At 39.5% G+C, this 19,117-nt stretch overlaps 1 protein-coding gene across 4 annotated transcripts in view; it reads right to left on the bottom strand.

The window, feature by feature from the left end:
• The window catches only part of ASAP2 (ArfGAP with SH3 domain, ankyrin repeat and PH domain 2), a 173,105-nt gene that overhangs the window by 133,798 nt on the left and 20,190 nt on the right, over positions 1-19,117 (bottom strand). For all 4 annotated transcript variants that reach the window (XM_034766472.1, XM_034766474.1, XM_034766473.1 and 1 more), the window contains exon 2: positions 5,891-5,963. In XM_034766472.1, coding sequence (XP_034622363.1) covers positions 5,891-5,963 — 73 coding nt within the window. The remainder of the gene's footprint in view (positions 1-5,890; positions 5,964-19,117) is intronic.

The following is a 19,117-nucleotide window of genomic DNA, read 5'->3' as shown; positions in this document are numbered from 1 at the left end:
AGCAGACACCAGCATAGAAAATCTCACCCCAAACTGTTCAAATTTGGCCATTACAAGTAATTGAAAATGAGGTCTAATAATGGGAAGTGCTGGGCAACCTTAACCAGCTCCACTTATAATAAATATTTATTCATTAGACTATATTCCTCTCCCATCACCATTCATAAATCATTCTTCATGAACAATGAACTCTTCACATCAGAGCTGTTTCTTTATAGGTGTCTGTACATTGCCTAGCACAACAGGGCCCTGAGCATGATAAGGGGCTATGGTAATTTAAGTACTTGGCTGGGACTCTGGGTAGCCAGAATGGATCATGCTGTCACTTTCTTTTCTCTCTACTAATCAAGGACTTTTTATGCGGTGTTCCAGACATCTCATAAACAAGGGTGGATAAAAGTCAATGATTTAAAAAAAAAAATCGGATTATTTTTATTATTTAAATCAGATTTTTTTTGATAAAATGCTTTTTGGGAAAAAAAACTAATTAAGATACATTATAGATCAAAGATATCTCATCATGGAGTAGGGATTATAAATTCTAATTCTATACTATGAGACAATCTAGTCATGTAATGTTTAAGAAAAGTTTTGTAAATGAGTTCCAATAGTTCATGGATTAGGGACCCAATCTTATGAGGTTCCAGGGTCTTCTGTATAGATTATTTAGGTTAATCTTTCTATCTACTCAGTGGGACTCAGTGCTTAGTCTAGAAGATCCCATCAGAGATGTTTAATTTGGCAGTTCTCAAACTGTGGATTTGTCTCTCCAGAGAGAACATGCTTGTTAACAGCAAAAGTGTTTTTAAATAAATAAATAAATAAATAAATAATATAGAGAGGTGAGAAATAAAGAGACCTCAACCCTATTGTCCCTCTGCAAATTTGTGTACACAGTCAATTCCTTACCTCTCTAAAAGTGCAAAGTTTTAAAAAGTTCAATGAATAGAAGATTGTTGGGGGCAGAATAGATCTGGACAAGAAGAAGAATAAATGTGAGAAGGGAGGGACAGGCAGTAGAAACAAAAGTGAAACTGTTTGAGCAGCATATTCCAGAAGTCTTGAGGTCTTTCTGAGTGTAGCCTTCACTGATTTCAGTTTTACCATACCATTCTCTCACTAGAAGGGAAAACCTATAATGGCAGCAGGCCATAAAAGAAACCTACTTTGGGAATATTTTAATGAAGTTCCTCTACCTGTGGGTAAGACAGGCATGTGTGCAAAATGCAAACAGTGCAACCAAGAAATGCAAGGTGTGGTTGCCCAAATGAAACAACTGAAGTGTTCCTTCTCAGGAGGAAGCTGCATTGAAGATGATGAAACATGTCTGAACATGCAGCATCTTCAGGATGGTAAACTTTTTTATTTCATACTTCTTTTGTGAGGACTGCCTGTCTGCTTTCTGGACTATTCTTGAATTCTCATGTTTGAGCAAAAAATATAGTTGTTACTCTATGGTACTATCATTTTAGATGCAGTTGTGATAAAAAATAAATAGCTGAAATAGGCAGATCTTCCTTTTACAATTTTACCTTTAAAGTAGTACAGAGTGTCAGTGAATACAATGAGTAATACTAAATGAGCAGTATGGTAATAATAATTAAATAACTGCATTGATTATTTTGTTTAGGAGAATCCATCCTCAACATCCAGGATTCTGAAGATTATCCACCTTCAAGCTCACCATCATTTTCTATAGTTTCAGAGTTATCTGCCAATGACTGTGTTTCAGTCACATCATGTATGTCACATAGCCACAGTATATCACCTGTAGCAAAAAGAAAAAAAATCTCCATCATCCAGAAACAACCATAGATACGTTTGTGACAAGAACCAGCAGATTACAAAAAGAGATAATTGATGAAAAAATTGCCTGGTTTGTTTATGCAACAAACTCGCCTTTCCATATGATTGAGAACCCACACTTCATTAACATGGTTCAGTCATTAAGACCAGGATACAGTCCAGCCACAGAGCAGACGTTGCAGGCTAATTGCTGGATAAAGTGTATGAAAAAGAAATTGAGCAGTGTGAAAAAGGTCTAGAAGGTAAAATTGTTAACTTGAGTCTTGACGGGTGAAGCAATGTCCACAATGATCCTGTTGTATGTGCTTGTGTGACAACAGAAGAAGGGAATGTCTTCCTTACAGAAACAATGGATACATCAGGAAATGCACACACAGCAGAATACTTACAAGAAGTAGCAGTAAAAGCTATAACAAACTGTGAAAAAAAATGCAAATGTCTAGTACACAGCTTAGTCACAGACAATGCTGCAAATGTATCCTAGATGAGAAGAAATTATTTACAAGAGAGTGAAGAGAGTCCCAAGCTAATAGCACACAGTTGCAGTGCTCATTTGATGCCCCTCCTAACCAAAGACTGCAGTGGTCCAGAAATAAAGGCTAATGTTGTTGAAATTGCAAAATACTTCCGTAACAACCACTTTGCAGCAGCTGCTCTGAAAAAAGTGGGAGGAACCAAGCCAACTCTCCCACAAGACGTGCGATAGAACTCAGTAGTGGACTGTTTTGAGCACTGTATCAAGAACTGGCCTAATCTGATGACCGTTTGTGAACAAAATCGTGAAAAAATAGATGGCGCTGTCACAGCCAAAGTTCTCAACATTGGGCTTAAGAGAAATGCTGAACATGTGCTGAGTACCCTGAAGCCTATTTCGGTAGCCTTGAACAAAATGCAGGGAAATTGCTGTTTTATTGCGGACAGTGTTGAAATTTGAAGGAACTGAGTGAGATCTTAAAAAGAGAAATATGCAATGACAGAGTTAAATTCCAAGCGTTAAAAAAAACGAATGGGACAAGCACTATCTCCAGGTCATTTTCTTGCAAATATTCTCAATACTCGGTACCAGGGTCAAACCTTAACTGCTGAAGAAGAGGAGTTGGCTATGACATGGACATCCAGCAAGCATCCCTCCATAATGCCAACTATAATAAATTTCAGAGCTAAGGGTGAACCATTCAAGAAATACATGTTTGCTGATGATGTTTTAACAGAAAGTCACCCCAGTGAACTGGTAGAAGTTACTTAAGCACTTGGATTCGGAGACTGTTGAAGTCTCACTTTTAACAGCAGTAGCTTCTTCTGCCAGTATTGAAAGAATATTTTCTTCCTTTGGACTAATTCATTCCAAATTGAGAAATTGTTTGGAACCTGAAAAAGCAGGAAAGCTTGTTTTTCTTTTCCAGATTATGAACAAACAGGAAACCGAAGATGAAGACGACTCAGTTAGCTGCAGAAGCCAATATTTTAAGTTTCTCATGTTGACCTGGCTGACATAGTCGATTTAATTTTTGGTTTCTTTAAAAAATATATTTCATTTAACTATTTTAGTTAAAAACAATTTTAACAAAAACAAACCTGATTTTAAAAAACTTGGATGTTTAACTAAATTCAAAAAGTCATGCTTGTTCTGTTAAAATATTATATGTTTGCTGTTGAAGAAAAAAATCCAGAATACATAACGTTGTTGTTTTAATTAAATAAAACAATTTAAATGTCTGTCTGATGATGTTCTCCTATTACAGCATGGCAAGAAAATCCTTCAAATATTAATGATTAACCCTGTTGAATTGGAGATAGTTCACCTCCCAATGACTTCATAAATATCAGTTTCAATTACCTTCGGTAAATGAAATAACCAATCATTCATTTTCTGGTATAGCTGTAAAATTATTCTGAAAAGTTTTCAAAATAAATCCCTTTAAAAATGTATAATGTGTACCTTCTACAAAATAAAACCTACATCTATCTCTGAGTTGTGAAGAATATGTATTAAGGTTATAACAACCAACAAGAATGCGCTTTTATGTTGAAATCTATGATTAAATCGAGTCTTCCTGACTAGTGACTTAAATCAATTTGATTTAAATCATGGCTTAAATCAATTTGATTTAAATCAAATCCACCCTGTCATAAACATTACTGCTTTTACAACGCTGGCTGAGAGTCACTGCAGATGCTAAGGGTGGGGGTGCATTGCTCACTTTCTTTGGGTGTACAAGTTTCTTTCAGGTGGACTCGTTGGAGAGCTCACGGTGTGAGGCGGGGGTGCTGAAGGCTCTGAGGCTAGGTCCAAGAAAGCGGTGAAGCCAAGTGGCTTACTCTAGTGTGCCAGACCCCTTAAGGTATCGCTTTTTCCACTAAAGGGGTACTCCCAGGGACTGTTCCAGAACACTGGAGCTGTGGATCCATGACAGATGCATCTTAATTTTAGTAGGGCTTTTGACACAGTTCCACACAACATTTAGATGAGCAAACTAGGGAAACATGGTCTAGATGAAGTTACTATAAAGTGGGTACAAAATTGATTTAAACAAAAAAAAAAAAAAAAAAAAAAACCACCCACACACTCCAAGAGTAGTTATCAATAGTTCGCTGTCAAACGGGGAGGGCATATCTAGTGGGGTCACACAGGGGTCTGTCCTGGACTGGTACTATTCAACATTTTCATTAATGACTTGGATAACACAGTCGAGAGTATGCTTATTGGATGACATTAAGCTGGCCGGGGTCACAAGCACTTTGGAGGATGGACTAGAATTCAAAAGGACCTTGACAAATTGGAGAATTGGTTTGAAATCAACAAGACTTAAAAAATTCAATAAAGACAAGTGCAAATTACTACACTTAGGAAGAAGAAAAACAAATGCACAATTATAAAATGGGGACTAACTGGCTAGGCAGTAATACTGCAGAAAAGGAACTGGGGGTTATAGTGAAGCACAAATTGAATAGGAGCTAATAGTGGGATGCAGTTGCAAAAAAAGTCTAATTTTCTGCAGCGTATTAACAGAAGTGTTTTAAGTAAGACACATCAAGTACTGTCCCGCTCTACTCAGCACTGCTGAGGCCTGAGCAGGTGTACTGTGTCCAGTTCTGGGCATCACGTTTTAGGAAAGATGTGGAAAAATTGGAGGGAGTCCTGAAGAGAGCAATAAAAAGGATAAAAGACTTAGAAAACCTGACCTATAAGGAAGGTTAAGAAAAACTGCATGTTTAGTCATGAGAAATGAAGACTGAGGGGATGGGGGGGGCCTGTTAACAGTCTTCAAATATGTTAAGGGCTGCTATAAAAAGGGTGGTGATAATTGTTTTCTACGTCCTCTAAAGGCAGGACAAGAAGTACTAATGGCCTTAATCTGGAGCAAGGAAGATTTAGGTTACATATTAGGTAAAATATTCTTTTACTACCAGGATTGGTAAGTACTGAAATAGATTACCAGGGAGGTTTTGGAATCCCCGGTTTTGGAGGTTTTTAGAAAAAGGTTAGATTAACACTTGGTACTGCCTTAGCACGAGGTCCGGACTTGAGGTCCCTTCCAGCCCTATGTTTCTATGGTTATATTATAAAGCTTATTAATTCCTTTTGTTATGACTGGCCACCCACCAAAAAACAGAAAATTCTCATAACCTGTCAAGGAAGATAAAAATACAAGTAAATATTTGTGCATGCATTTTTTAAATAAACATATTCATATATCAAATTATTTTTATGAATATGTATATACATTGCACACATAAATATTTACTTGTATTTTTATCTTCCTTGACAGGTGAAAAGATTTTTGTTTCATAGGTCACCAGCAATAGAAGACTGTAGTTCATTGGCTTTGTTCTCATTCTGCAGTTCACATCAATTAGAGCTAAGGAGGAAAAAAAAAAAATCCAAAACATTAAATAATCTAGTTCTCTCACTGCCAGGGCAGGATCACTGTCTAGAATATATTTGTTAGTGCGCCTCACTTCAACACTGCTTGTATTAGAAGTTCACAATTCAGTAAACAGATCATCAGTGTTTAAGTCTTCTTGCTTCAAATGCAAAGCAGTTTTCAGAGAAACTGACCATACAGAATTATAATGTACTTACCCAGCCCAGATACATTTATAGCTTTCACTGATTTCTTCATTTTATAAAGAACTGTTCGGTCAACGTCGAGAGCCTAAAAATGAAAAATATGAATAAATATTAAATGCAAATTACAAAACAGCCCTTGGCTGAGTTATATATTGAGAAAATGTTAATGTCCTACTCATTACCATCTTGGCCAACTCTATTTTGTAATGATTAAATAAAAACATTTTTTTTAAATCCATCAGCACCCTCTGTTTTGCTGCTCCTTGCCACAGAGACTTTCCTTCCTTCCCTTTTCCGTTGGTGATCAACATCACAGTTAAGCCAGTTTTCATCTAGTATTACTATAAGTTTAATATTCCAAAAGAACTGAAAATGTTCACAGAGCAAAGCTATTCTTCCTATGTTAAATCATTATTAAAGATGATGGAAACATTTTCAATACACCCTATACTTCGATGATGATGATGAAGAACCCAAACAATATAACTTCTCTAGCAACAAGATTAAAAATGACAATTAATTTTGATTTTCCAAGATAATTTAGTTTATTAATTGCACTTCTGACCACAGGAACTTTCTGACTGCTGAGCTGAACAAAAGAGATAGCAGGTATTTCAACAATACAATTACTTGGTCTTTCACTGTTTATTACTATTCAAGGCTTTCACCATGACAACATAAAATTCACATTAAAATCATATTCACAATTCTCCAATACCCATAACAAGTGTCTTTCAAAGGAAGAAACGAAGGCAGCAAACCTACTGCCTGAAAAACTGAAGGTGAAATATAGTGAAAAAGTAAAGCCTGCAGTTTTTCTGGGATACAGAAGCAGAACTTGTGCTCATGAAAACAAAGCAAAACATATTGAAAGTGCAGAGACTTGGGGTCTGGTTTTCAGAACTGGATAAGTACCCACAGATATCACTGAAGAATACTATTACAAACCACCGGTTTTATTATATATACACTCTTAAACCAAGATCAGGCTACCATGAGATTTTCTACAAAAATATTGTGCCAAATTCATCCTGGTTTAGAGTTAATTGACTAATGAAACTGCACCAATGAATTTGACCCTCTGCTTACAGTTATCCTACTGTTAATCATTTTTATTTAATTTATAAATCAAACAACCCAGACCAGTCAGTATCTGAGGTCATTTCTAATTATTTAAAAATACTGAGTATAGGAATAAAAATTAACAGTGATGTTCAAAAGGGAAGTCTTATGTGGGACTAGGGTGATCAGATGTCCCGATTTTATAGGAACAGTCCCGATATTTGGGGCTGTATCTTATATAGGTGCCTATTACCCCTAACTCCGTCCCCATTTTTCACACTTGCTGTCTGGTCATCCCATATGGGACTCATTCAGCTCATGAAGTCAGGAAAAGTCTTTGAAGCATGCTTTGAAGGTCAACAAACTTAGGTCTGGTCTATACTACCCGCCTGAATCGGCGGGTAGAAATCGACCTCTCGGGGATCGATTTATCGCGTCCCGTTGGGACGCGACAATCGATCCCCAAATCGGCGCTCTAACTCCACCAGCGGAGGTGGTAGTAAGCGCCGCCGACAAAAAGCGGCAGAAGTCGATTTTGCCGCCGTCCTCACAACGGGGTAAGTCGGCTGCAATACGTCGAATTCAGCTACGCTATTCACGTAGCTGAATTTGCGTATCTTAAATCGACTCCCCGCTGTAGTGTAGATGTACCCTTAGATTTTGACCAAACATTAGTCAAAGTGACATCTTAAAACCAACGACACTGCTTGCTTAGTGCACACTCACTAGTCATAATAAGTATATGCCCATTCTGCAGGTTCTATACATCTAGGTCAGGGGTCGGCAACCTTTCAGAGGTAGTGTGCCGAGTCTTCATTTATTCACTCTAATTTAAGGTTTTGCGTGCCAGTAATACATTTTAACGTTTTTAGAAGGTCTCTTTCTATAATATATAGCTATACTATTGCTGTATGTAAAGTAGGTAAGGTTTTTAAAATGTTTAAGAAGCTTCATTTAAAATTAAATTAAAATGCAGAGCCCCTCAGACCAGTGGCCAGGACCCGGGCAGTGTGAGTGCCACTGAAAATCAGCTTGCGTGCCGCCTTCGGCACGCGTGCCAAAGGTTGCCTACCCCTGATCTAGGTATTTGTATCATTCTCCTTACAGTGGTAGATAAACACTGAGGTTACGGACTGCCTATCTCCACATGCCTAGAGAACTTCAGTGAGTGAAACAAGTTAAAAACATTCTGAGAAGACATTGTATTGGTTGATGTGGCTCTGCTACCACTCTCTTGGATAATCCAGTCCATATCTACGCAGCAGAATGAAAAATACTGAATCCAGGCTGCATTCATATCCCATTTTCATTCCTCACCATCAAAAAATAAATAGTCGGAGTATGGAATTGAAAGGATTTATGGCATAACATATACAGCACATCAGTGGTGCTGTATGTTTGTGTTTATCATATACACTTGAAATAAAAATACTGTTTTTAACAAGATGCATGTCAAACTGTCATGATAACATATACAAGTTATGTTTTGTTCTTTGAGGTATATGTACAATGTTTAGATTATGCTGAAACCCTGCTGGTTATGTATGCCTACAGACTGATTAATAGTGACTGCAAAAAAACAAAAACAAAAAACAAACACTATGCACATCAAACACAGCAATTCAGTCACCTTTACAATACTTTCCTTACTATTTTTGGTCTTTTTGTTTAACTACTGCCCCTAGACCTGATTCACCACTACTTTACTCCAGTGATTTCAGAGGAATTATTCTAATGTAAAACTGGAACAACATGTTGATGAATCAGGCCCTTTATCATTTTAAATGGGAGCTTGTATTTGTTTATCTTTTCTTGTGTTAAGAATATTAGCTCTCTTTCTTTATTTAGTATGGTTCTTCCTATACTCTCTTCCTCCTATCTGCACAGTTTTCAGCACATGCTAATCATTTTATAGAAAGCTCCAGCTTTTTTGTACATTTCAACTTCAATTCTGTATTTCTATTTTTAAAAATATGCACATGCTACATCTACACACATACATACATGCACCAACATGCTCTCAATTTTCCTTTCATTCAATTTCTCTCTTTGGACTCCTCCAACACTGTGTCAGAAGCAATGAAACTTAAAATGGCTTCTGATGTTACATCCTCTGGCATTCATGTTCACTAATTTAAAATGCTAAATCAATTCTTTGAACTGGAAGAAAGGTAGCTACATAGTTTTTATGACAGGGTCCTTTTATCCTCATAATTGATGTGTCTTGTTTTGAATCATGTACTAAAATTTCACTATTGCAAGGTTGTTTATTTTACAATCTATTTATTTTAGCATAAATCTTCTAGGCTGGCCAAATAAATTATTTTCTTGCTTCCAGCCAGCTTCTGTAAATGAGCACTTCTACTTGCCTCTTGCTAGAAATAACTGCAGTAAACAGAACTCTGATTTTCTAAAAATCAGTAAATATACGGCATATTAATTTACAACAAATATTGCCAGTTCTACAGCAATACAACTGCTGCACTAATCACAGAAACTCCAGATTAAAAAGAGACCTTCTTGTCCATCCTCCTGCCAGTGCAGATGATTTCCGTATACTTAAGAAATAAAGTCTTGAGCCCAATCTAGTTTTATATGATGAAGAATGGAGTTTCCACTACTAATAATGGGAGGCTACTTCCCAAGGTAATTTATTTTTATTTCTGAACCTATTTGATGCTTCTTTAGTACATCTAGAGATCAGTGTTTTGAGAAACTTGCTGTCTATCAGCATGTTTATTTCAGCACGTGGTCATTCTGGTTTTATTTCTGTTCTTTTGAAATTCAACTTTTTCCATACTTAAATACTGAATTGAAGCAACAACGTACAAAAAATAAACCAGGGAATTAATTATGTTCACACATATCAATTTACCTGATCAACGTGCTTTACTAATTTCAGTTAAGGGGACATCAATCTTTAAAAAAAAAAAAAAAAAAAATTACACTTCTGTATGAAAATTGTTTTATTTACTATTGTATAAGAAACATCTAAGGGTATGTCTATACTACCTGCCGGATCGGCGGGCAGCGATCAATCCCCGAATGCTCTCCCATTGACTCCTGTACTCCACCGAGGTGAGAGTAAGTAGATCCAAGTACGTCGACTTCAGTTACGTTATTCACGTAGCTGAAGTTGCATAACTTAGATCAATCCCCCCCCCAGCATAGACCAGGGCTAAGATTCAAGTTCCTGTAGCTGAAGGAGATTGGAAATTTTTTCCAGTTTGTTTACTTTGTGCATTTGACAGTTCTCTGTCTACTGAAGCTTTAATATTTCTTACTGCATGTTCAATTGGTCAGTTTCCCCCTTTGTTTGTGTGGGTCCTTCACACAGCAACAGGAGACAAAAGCCATTTAAAAAAAGAAAATATGATCGTAAAGCCACACACAACTGGTATGAGGGAGGTTTAGTATGTGAAACTATTTTTACTCTTTTTTAAACTGATTAGAATTCAAGTTGGCTATTGTTAATTAGCCACACCTAAAGGCAATAGTTCCAAGAGCAACCATAGATCAGACACACTGCAAATATATTTTAGGACATAAATTTAACAGGGTATTCAGAAAAATAAGGTGTTACATACGTGCAAGGGGTGCCATTGGAACAATACATCGAGAATTTTAAACTTACAACTTACGAAACTCAAAACTGTAACATTTCACTGATGTAACTTATGTGCTTTGAATATAAAACACAATCGATTCGGATTACTGTCACCAGCTTTAACAAGTTCAGCTTTACTGAATATGATTTAACAAAAGGAATTTCACCAATGAGTATATTGGAGAGAAAGTAACAAAAAAGGATTTTCTTTTTCTTAACATAACTTATTTCAAAAAGTACAGCCCTGTAAAAATATTTGGAGTCACTAAGAGACCACTGACTAGTGGGTAGCCCTTTTATCCTCACATTGGCAAACTAAATGGACTTGGTTCCATAAGCCAATTTCCACTGTTAACCACTGCAATGCTTTCCGACGCTGAACAATAAGATGCACCATACTGTTTATCTTCCCACAGAGAAATCAGTCCCGGTTTTACTGATGCTGGCTGCAATGTTGCTCCACATCTGTTTTATAGATCATGGACTATTAGGGCATTTACTCATAAAAAACCCTGTATGGGTCTATTTCCTATTGTGTAGAAGGATTCAGAGCTGTTGGGAAACACAACACTCACAAATGACTGATGCTTCACAACTAAAGAATCTTGAAACTACCAACAATCTATATTTCTAGCTATCCTAAGGAAGCAATGGCAATTTAGCAATTCAAGTCTAAGTCACTTGAACTGGAATCCTCAAGCTGGGATCCCACTTGTGCAGTATATAAGAAAGTATCTATTTCAAATATATTAATAGATTCACAGATTCCAAAGCCACAGGGGGCCGTTGTGATCATCTAGTTTGACCTCCTGAATAACACAGGCCCCAAAAATAATTCCTATACAATATTTTTTTTTAAAAAAGCATCAAATCTTGATTTAATAAATGTCATGGATGGAGAATTCACCATAACTCTAGGTTAATTATTCCAGTGGTTAATTATTCTTATTGTTAGGGATTTATGCCTTATTTCCAGACCAAATTTGTTTAGCTTCAATTTCCAGTCACTGGGTTATGTTATATCTTTCTCTGCAAGATTGAAGGGCCCATTATTAAATATTTGTTTCCCCCTATAGATACTTTAGGCTAGTCCAGTCATCCCCTAACCTTCTCTTTGTTAAACTAAATAGATTGAGTTCCATGAGTCTATCACTATAAGGCAGTGGTTTGCCAAACTGGGGTTCTTGGGAAAAAAAATTCCCTAATGGCAGACAGAGCTGTCCCTAGGGACCCTGGGCAGCTTGGGACCAGCAGACCGGAGCCCCTGGACTTCCAAGAACTAAGCAGATCAAAGCAAACATATCTATCACACTGAGGAGATTTAAACTTCAAGACTCCTTATAAGAAATGGAAAGGGAGGTGGATATTTTTTGCTGTTTTTAAAATTAAATAGGCAGCTAGTATTGTTTTTAAAATTATTATGAAGAACAAGTTTAAGCTTTGTTGTAACGTGTGTTGTTTGCCTGAACTGCTCAAGATCTAAATGCTTGTGTAAGAGTTGGCTTCTTAGATACCTTCATGCTGTTTCACATCTGATACTTCTTGATGAAACCTGGGAGCCTTGTCTTATAACAAGCTTATTCAAAGTGATACAAGCTACGAAAGTGAGATCTTGGAAGAGTGCTGCCTTTTTCATAATGTAATAAAATAGTGTAATGATAAATAATAATTATTAATAGTGTGTAATATGCATGTCATAAAACAAATTTTATATTTCCAAGATCACTGCTTTTATAATTTATACTCTGGTAAAAGAGAAAATCCCTGGAAATATTTATTTTTAGGAGGGGGTTCACGAGACTTGACATTTTGGTGAAAGGGGTTCACAGGTTGTTGAAGTTTGGGAACCATTGCTATAAGGCATGCTTTCTAAACCTTTAATCATTCCCATGTTCTTCTCTGAACCCTCTCCAATTTATCAACATCCTGCTTGAATTGTGGACACCAGAACTGGACACAGTACTGCAGCTGCACTCGCACCAGTGTCAAATATAGAGGTAAAATAACCTCTCTACTCCACTCAAGGATTCCCCTATTTATACATCCCAGGTCACATTAGCTCTTTTGGCCACAGCGTCATGTTCAGCTGATTATCCACCACTACTTCCAAATCTTTTTCAAAGTCACTGCTTTCCAGGACAGCATCCCCTATCCTTAAGGGTGGCCAACATTTTTTGTTCCTAGATGTATACGTTTGCATTTAGTTGTATTAAAAACACATATTCTTAGTGTCCATCCATCTTACCAAGCATTCAAGATTGCTCTGAATCAATCACCTGCCTTCTTCATTGTTTACCAGTTTGTGTGTTATTTACAAAGTTTATCAGTGATGATTTCATGTTTCCTTCCAGGTCATCCATAAAGATGTTAAAAAGCATAGAACCAAGAACTGTGGGGCCCCACTTGAAACACACCTGCTCAATGATTCCCTGTTTACAATTACATTTTGAGACCTAGCCAGTTTTTAATCCATTTAATGTGTCATGTTAATTTTATATTGTTCTAGTTTTTTTAAATAAAATATAGTGCAGTACCAAGTCAAATGTCCTACAGAAAATTAAGTATTTTATCAACAAAACTTGTAATCTCATTAAAAAGTATCAAGCTAGCTTAACAGGATCTGTTTTCCATAAACCCATGCTGATTTCCATTACATTGCCCTCTAATTCTTCATTAATTAAGTCCCATATCAGCTCCTCCATTATCTTGCCTGGGATCAGTGTCAGGCTGACGGGCCTATATTTATCCAGGTCAACCCATTTCCCCGTTTTTTAAAATTGGCACAACATTAGCTTTCTTCCAGTCTTCTGGAACTTCCCAGTGCTCCAAGATGTATTGAAAAAAATCAATATTACCAGTCAAGCAAGCCTCTCAACCAGCTCTTTTAAAACTCTTGGAGGCAAGTTATCTGGACCCTCTGATTTAAAGATACCTAACTTTAGTAGCTTCTGTTTAACATCCTGCAGAGGGACTAGTGGAATGGAAAGAGTTATCACCACCAAATGATGAGATTATATCATCTGTTTTTTCCTCAAATACAGAACAGAAATATTTATTAAACACTACTGCCCCATTACTGATGATTTTACCATTTCCATCTAGCAACTGACCAATAACATTATCATGACTTCTTTCTTCCTACCATATTTTTTAAAATACCCATAAATAAAACATATATCTACTCTAGGCCAATTACAGACACAGATCCAAACAGTTACATCTTAAAACAAATATTACTCCGATTCTAAATTTTAATAATTGCCAGAAAAATATCTATTTTGATAACTGTAGATCCTTTACATACTTGACAGGTTCCAAGACATTTGGGTAAGTAAGGAACAACACACTGTCTGCTGCATGTGGCTGAGCAAGAAAAAGGCAACCTTCCAGAAGGCAAATGGACACTGGCAAGGTATTAGGTGATCAGTGGGAAGAATGAGCAGAATTAAATCTCTATAATTAGGGCTGGTCTTGTTTATAAAAAGGTCACTCAATAAAATAAATACTACTAAATAATAAAAAAAGAGACTAAGTATTGAATATTCTTCAATACTCCTTACAAGAAAACAAAATCTTCTTGCTCAATACCTCTATGAGATGTGAACTCAGTGCTGAATAGAAAATCTGTACACTTTTGTCTACCATTGCTAATATTTATTATCTGTATTATCGTAGCATGTAGTGGCCCTAATAATAAACCAGGACCCTATTGTGCTAGGCACTGTACAAACACAGAACAAAGATGTCCCTTTCCTCTAAATCTAAGTATAAGACAAGGCACAACAGATGGATACAGCCAGATGGGGGAGTACAAGTAAACCAGGCAACAGAAGCAGCTGTTAGGGAAAGGAATTTTGCCAACTATAGGCAAAACACAGACAACCCAAATTCTTTGCAATGTAGCAATGTTGCACCTACTGTAATTTCCACAGAACACATGATAATGGAACATAGAAAACCCCACAGTGAAAGACTTGACAATTACTATTTGTCCAAGGAGGAATGTACTTTTTTAGTATCAGGATAATAGGAAATCTACTTGGTAAAAGAGGCAGTCACCAACTTCTGGTGCGCGCTGCCCCTGCCACCCCCAGTGCTGGCTCCGCAGCTCCCATTGCTGGGAACCGCAGCCAATGGGAGCTGCGGGGGCAGCGCCTGCGGGCACAAGCAGCATGTACCACGCAGAACCGCTTGTCTATGCCTCCTTCTGAGGTAAGCACTGCCCGGCCAGAGCCTGCACTCCAACCCCCTGCCCCAGGTCAGAACCAACTCCTGCACCGTAACTCCCTCCAAGACCCTGAACCCCCACCCACACCACAACTCCCTGCCCCAGCCCTCAGCCCCCTCCTGCACCCAAACTCCCTCCCGGATCCCACACCCCAAGCCCCCTCCTGCACCCCAAACCTCTGCCCCAGCCCTGAGCCCCCTCCCAGAGCCTGCACCCCACACCCTAACCCCCTGCCCCAGCCCTGAGCCCACTCCCACACTCCAAACCCCTTGGCCCCAGCCCAGAGCACCTCCTGAACTCCAAACCCCTCATCCCCAGCCCCGAGCCTGCAGCCAGAGCCCTCACCCCCTCCTGTACCCCAAACCCTGCCTCAGCCCAGAGCCCCCTCCTGCACCCAGAATCCCTCATTCTGGCCCCAATCCGGAGCCCACACTCCCTCCCGCACTGCAACCCCCTGTCCCAGCCCAGTGAAAGGGGGAGAGCGAGCGACTGAGGGAGGGGGGCTGGAGTGAGTGAGGGGCGGGGCCTCAGAGAAGGGACAGGGCAGGACAAGGGTGTTCGGTTTTGTGCAACTAGAAAGTTGGCAACCCTACTTCAAGCCTAAAACTGAATGTTCCCCATCAGCAATAGATCAGGGTTTACAAAACATATCCAACACCCACTAGACCAAGGCGGCCTACAAGCCAAGGTAAAAAATATCTATGATTATCTCCCATCCCCACACACACCTCAAGATTATGCTCCACAAAGTCACATCCCTTTAAAACAGTTGTGGACTTCATTTAGTTGAAATATATTGTCAATCAATTCTGTATTAAAATTCATTAAAAATGAAACTGATTACTATGAATAGTCAAAAATACAGCATATATTCAACAATTTTTATTGTTCTTTTAATAACAGTTGCTGACTAGTATTTGACAAGCTACAGGGCTGGTCAATTAGTACAATGTATTTATCAAATCAGTCTTCAAATAATGTTCAGATTGATCAAATAATTCACCCAGCAATTTTCAAAAAGCCTTATGTACTACATCTCTCTTACTTTTGTTATATTTTCTTTCCCTTCCTACACTCTTTTACTCTTATCCATCAAAGAGCATGGGGTATATTTTCCTGAGTTACCTTCCCTGTCCGATTCCAGCATCCCCTTCTCTCTCTCTCCTGCCTTCCCCCCCCCCCCCCCCCCCCCCCCCTTCTCTCTCTCTCCTCCCCCCCCCCCCCCCCCATACTGCATTCTCTTCTTCCTCTTAAGTACAGGCTCCCCCTTCTACTCCCAAAATCTCCCCAGCACTTGCCCACTGACCAATTGCTGTGTACAAATAGGGATCAGCACCAAGGACAATGTTCTGCAGCCCTTACTCACTCATTCAAATAAAGACTTGTTTACATGCTAAAATTCACTGGCATAGCTATTGCAGAATAAGCTATTCTGCAATAGCTACTCTAGACTATGTACTTCATTAGGATAAATTATTCTGAAATAAAAATGACTTTTATTCCAGAGCAGAATGTCACACAGGGAGCTATTCTGGAATAGGTATGATGGTCAATTTCCCTGTGTAAGCAAGGTTTAAGCCTCAGATCTGCACGTTTGAGACTCCCTCTCTCTACTGCCTCAGTTGCAGTCAGCAGAGAGAGAGAGAGAGAGAGAGAGACTGTGAAGCTTCATCCTGCTCATAATAAAAAGGGATGGAGCTGATGGCAGAGCTCTCTCTCCAAGGGCCCTTTCCTCACAAATTCTCTCTCCCAAAGGTATAAAATTGTCTGTGTTTGTTGACCTTGTGGGCAAAATGCAAAGGCAATCTATTTTTGTGGCCCCGGTCTATCTGGCAGAAGAGTGTGGTTAGGATTTAAAAGTTCTACTGGTCACATTAATGGTGACTACTTCACGCATGGTAGGAAGGGCTGTTCTGGAAAATGTGTTTTGTAACTCCTGTTATTTATGTTTTCAAAGATATATCAAGAACGAACAGAGCTTTGGAGGGACACCCTCTGGTCTAAACCAGGGGTTCCTAAACTTAGTTCGCAGCTTGTTCAGGGTAAGCCCCTGGCGGGCCACGAGACGCTTTGTCTACCAGAGCGTCCGCAGATACGGCCACTCACAGCTCCCAGTGGCCACGGTTTGCTGTTCCCAGCCACCACTTCCCGCAGCTCCCATTGGCCGGGAACGGTGAACCACGGCCACTGGGAGTTGCAAGCGGCTGTACCTGCAGATCCTCAGGTAAACAAATCGTCTCGTGGCCCGCCAGGGGCTTACCCTGAACAAGCCGCAAACCAAGTTTGGGAACCTCCGGTCTAAACTAAAATTCCTACTATCCTGGAATCTAACTAATTAAACAAATTTACTTACTAAGTATTCAACTATCTGCTCCTTGCCCCCCCCCCCCCCCCCCCCCAAAAAAAAAACCTCTTAGGAAAATATAGCTGGTCATGAGATCACAAGGATCCCAAAAAGCATTCTCCCACAGTTTTTCAGCCCAATATCAACCCTTAGAAGCCTTATACCTAGGGTTAAATTGAAGCAATATAAAAGATGAACAATTCCACATGTACTATTTAGGACTCCTCTGAGCCGCACATTTGGAAAGTTTCACATCCCTATTTTGATTATTTTCTACACATGTGAGACCACAGGAAGCAACAAAGCACCTGTGTAATTATTAACCTAAGTGTTGTTGCCATGTTAGTCCCAGGATATGAGTAGGGTGACCAGATGGCAAGAATAAAGTATCGGGACACATGGTCGGAGGGGAGGGTGTCACAGGCTTACAGCCCCCACTGGAGCCATGGGGGAGGGGGGTGCAGAGCCTGAGGAAGCTGCAGGTCAGGGACGCACGGCCCCAACAGCAGTCCCCGGCCACAGCCCTGCCGGGAGCGCACTGCCCCAGCTCCAGCCCCCACTGCAAGCCATGGGTCAGTGGGGGACGCAAGGGCGCAGCTCCAGCCCCTCTGCAAGGGGTGGGGAGGCCTCAGGGCTGAGACAGGGGGTTGGGACACGGGGGAGGGTTTAGGATGCTGACTCCGGGAGGGAGTTTTGGTGAGGGAGGGGATGCAGGCTGGCGCTTACCTCAGGCAGCTCCCCGAAAGTGGCGACATCTCCCTCTGGGTCCTAGGCAGAGGCGTAGCCAGGTGGCTCTGTGCACTGCCTCACCCACAGGCACTGCCCCACAACTCACATTGGCTGTGATTCCTGGCCAATGGGAGCTGCAAAGCAGGCGCTCATGGCGGGGGCAGCACACAGAGTCCCGTGGCCATTCCTGCACCTAGGACCCAGAGGGAGATGTTGCCACTTCCAGGGAGCTGCGCGGAGCTGGGTAGGGAGCCTGTCAGCCCTGTGCCAACCGGACACCGTCACCTGGCAATCATACAATATCAGGACAAATGGCATCCCGATCATACATTGGTCGGGATGTGGGACAAAGAGTTAAATATCAGGACATCTGGTCACCCTAGATATGAGGCACACAAAGTGTGTGAAATAATATCTTTTGTTATTATTTTACTGTACCAATTTCTGCTGGGGAAAGAGACAAGCTTTCAGGTCTCCGAAGGAGAGAGAGCTGTATGTAACTTGAAAGCATGTCTCTTCCCTCCAACAGAAGTTGGTCCAATAAAAGATATTACCTCACCCATCTTTTCTCTCTCATTATTAATTTAAGACATTTTATTAAATTACAGTAAGTTGTAATTTTATTATTGCTTTTACTTTGTATTTATTTAACTACTTTATATTTTTAAAGGGCAAAAGATGAGAATCGGTTTGAATACATGAAACTGCTGTTTGTTGCATTCATACCTCTCTCGCCTGCACGCACACACCCACACCTAAGCATAAGTACATTATTGGCTTTTCTTAACAAATTAATCACTAAGCACACACCCTTTAGAAAACTACTTGCATCAAGAAAGGCAAATCAAGAGCCAGCGGTTTAAAGGTTACAAAGTCTTAGTCATTCCATGCAAGTCACTACATGAATGGAAAAGTAATGCATACACATTACTTGTTAAGCTTCCACCTTGCTCCCTTACAGAAAAAGGTGAAAATTCAACTGATATATTTATGTAAGGTAAAATAATAAACCATTTTTGACAATTAAAACTTCTGAATATCTAAGAGAGACAGATGGAGCAACTGCTTTGAAATGAGCAGCCTCAACTTTCTCCCAAACATGCCAACTTATGTACATTATTCAGTTATCAGACAGGCAGCATATAATCCATATTTTTCTCCTTCTTTCATAACTTCACCATCAAAATTACAGCAACCTACCTCAAGATATGAGATGAGCTGATTTTAAGTATGGTTGTCATCAGCAACATAATAATTCTGGTGCATCTT

The sequence above is a fragment of the Trachemys scripta genome, chromosome 3, assembly GCF_013100865.1.
Source record: "Trachemys scripta elegans isolate TJP31775 chromosome 3, CAS_Tse_1.0, whole genome shotgun sequence".
In the NCBI taxonomy this organism is placed as follows: Eukaryota; Metazoa; Chordata; order Testudines; family Emydidae; genus Trachemys; species Trachemys scripta.
The sequence above is the reverse complement of the archived record's forward strand: the minus strand, read 5'-3'. Positions and strand labels throughout refer to the sequence as shown.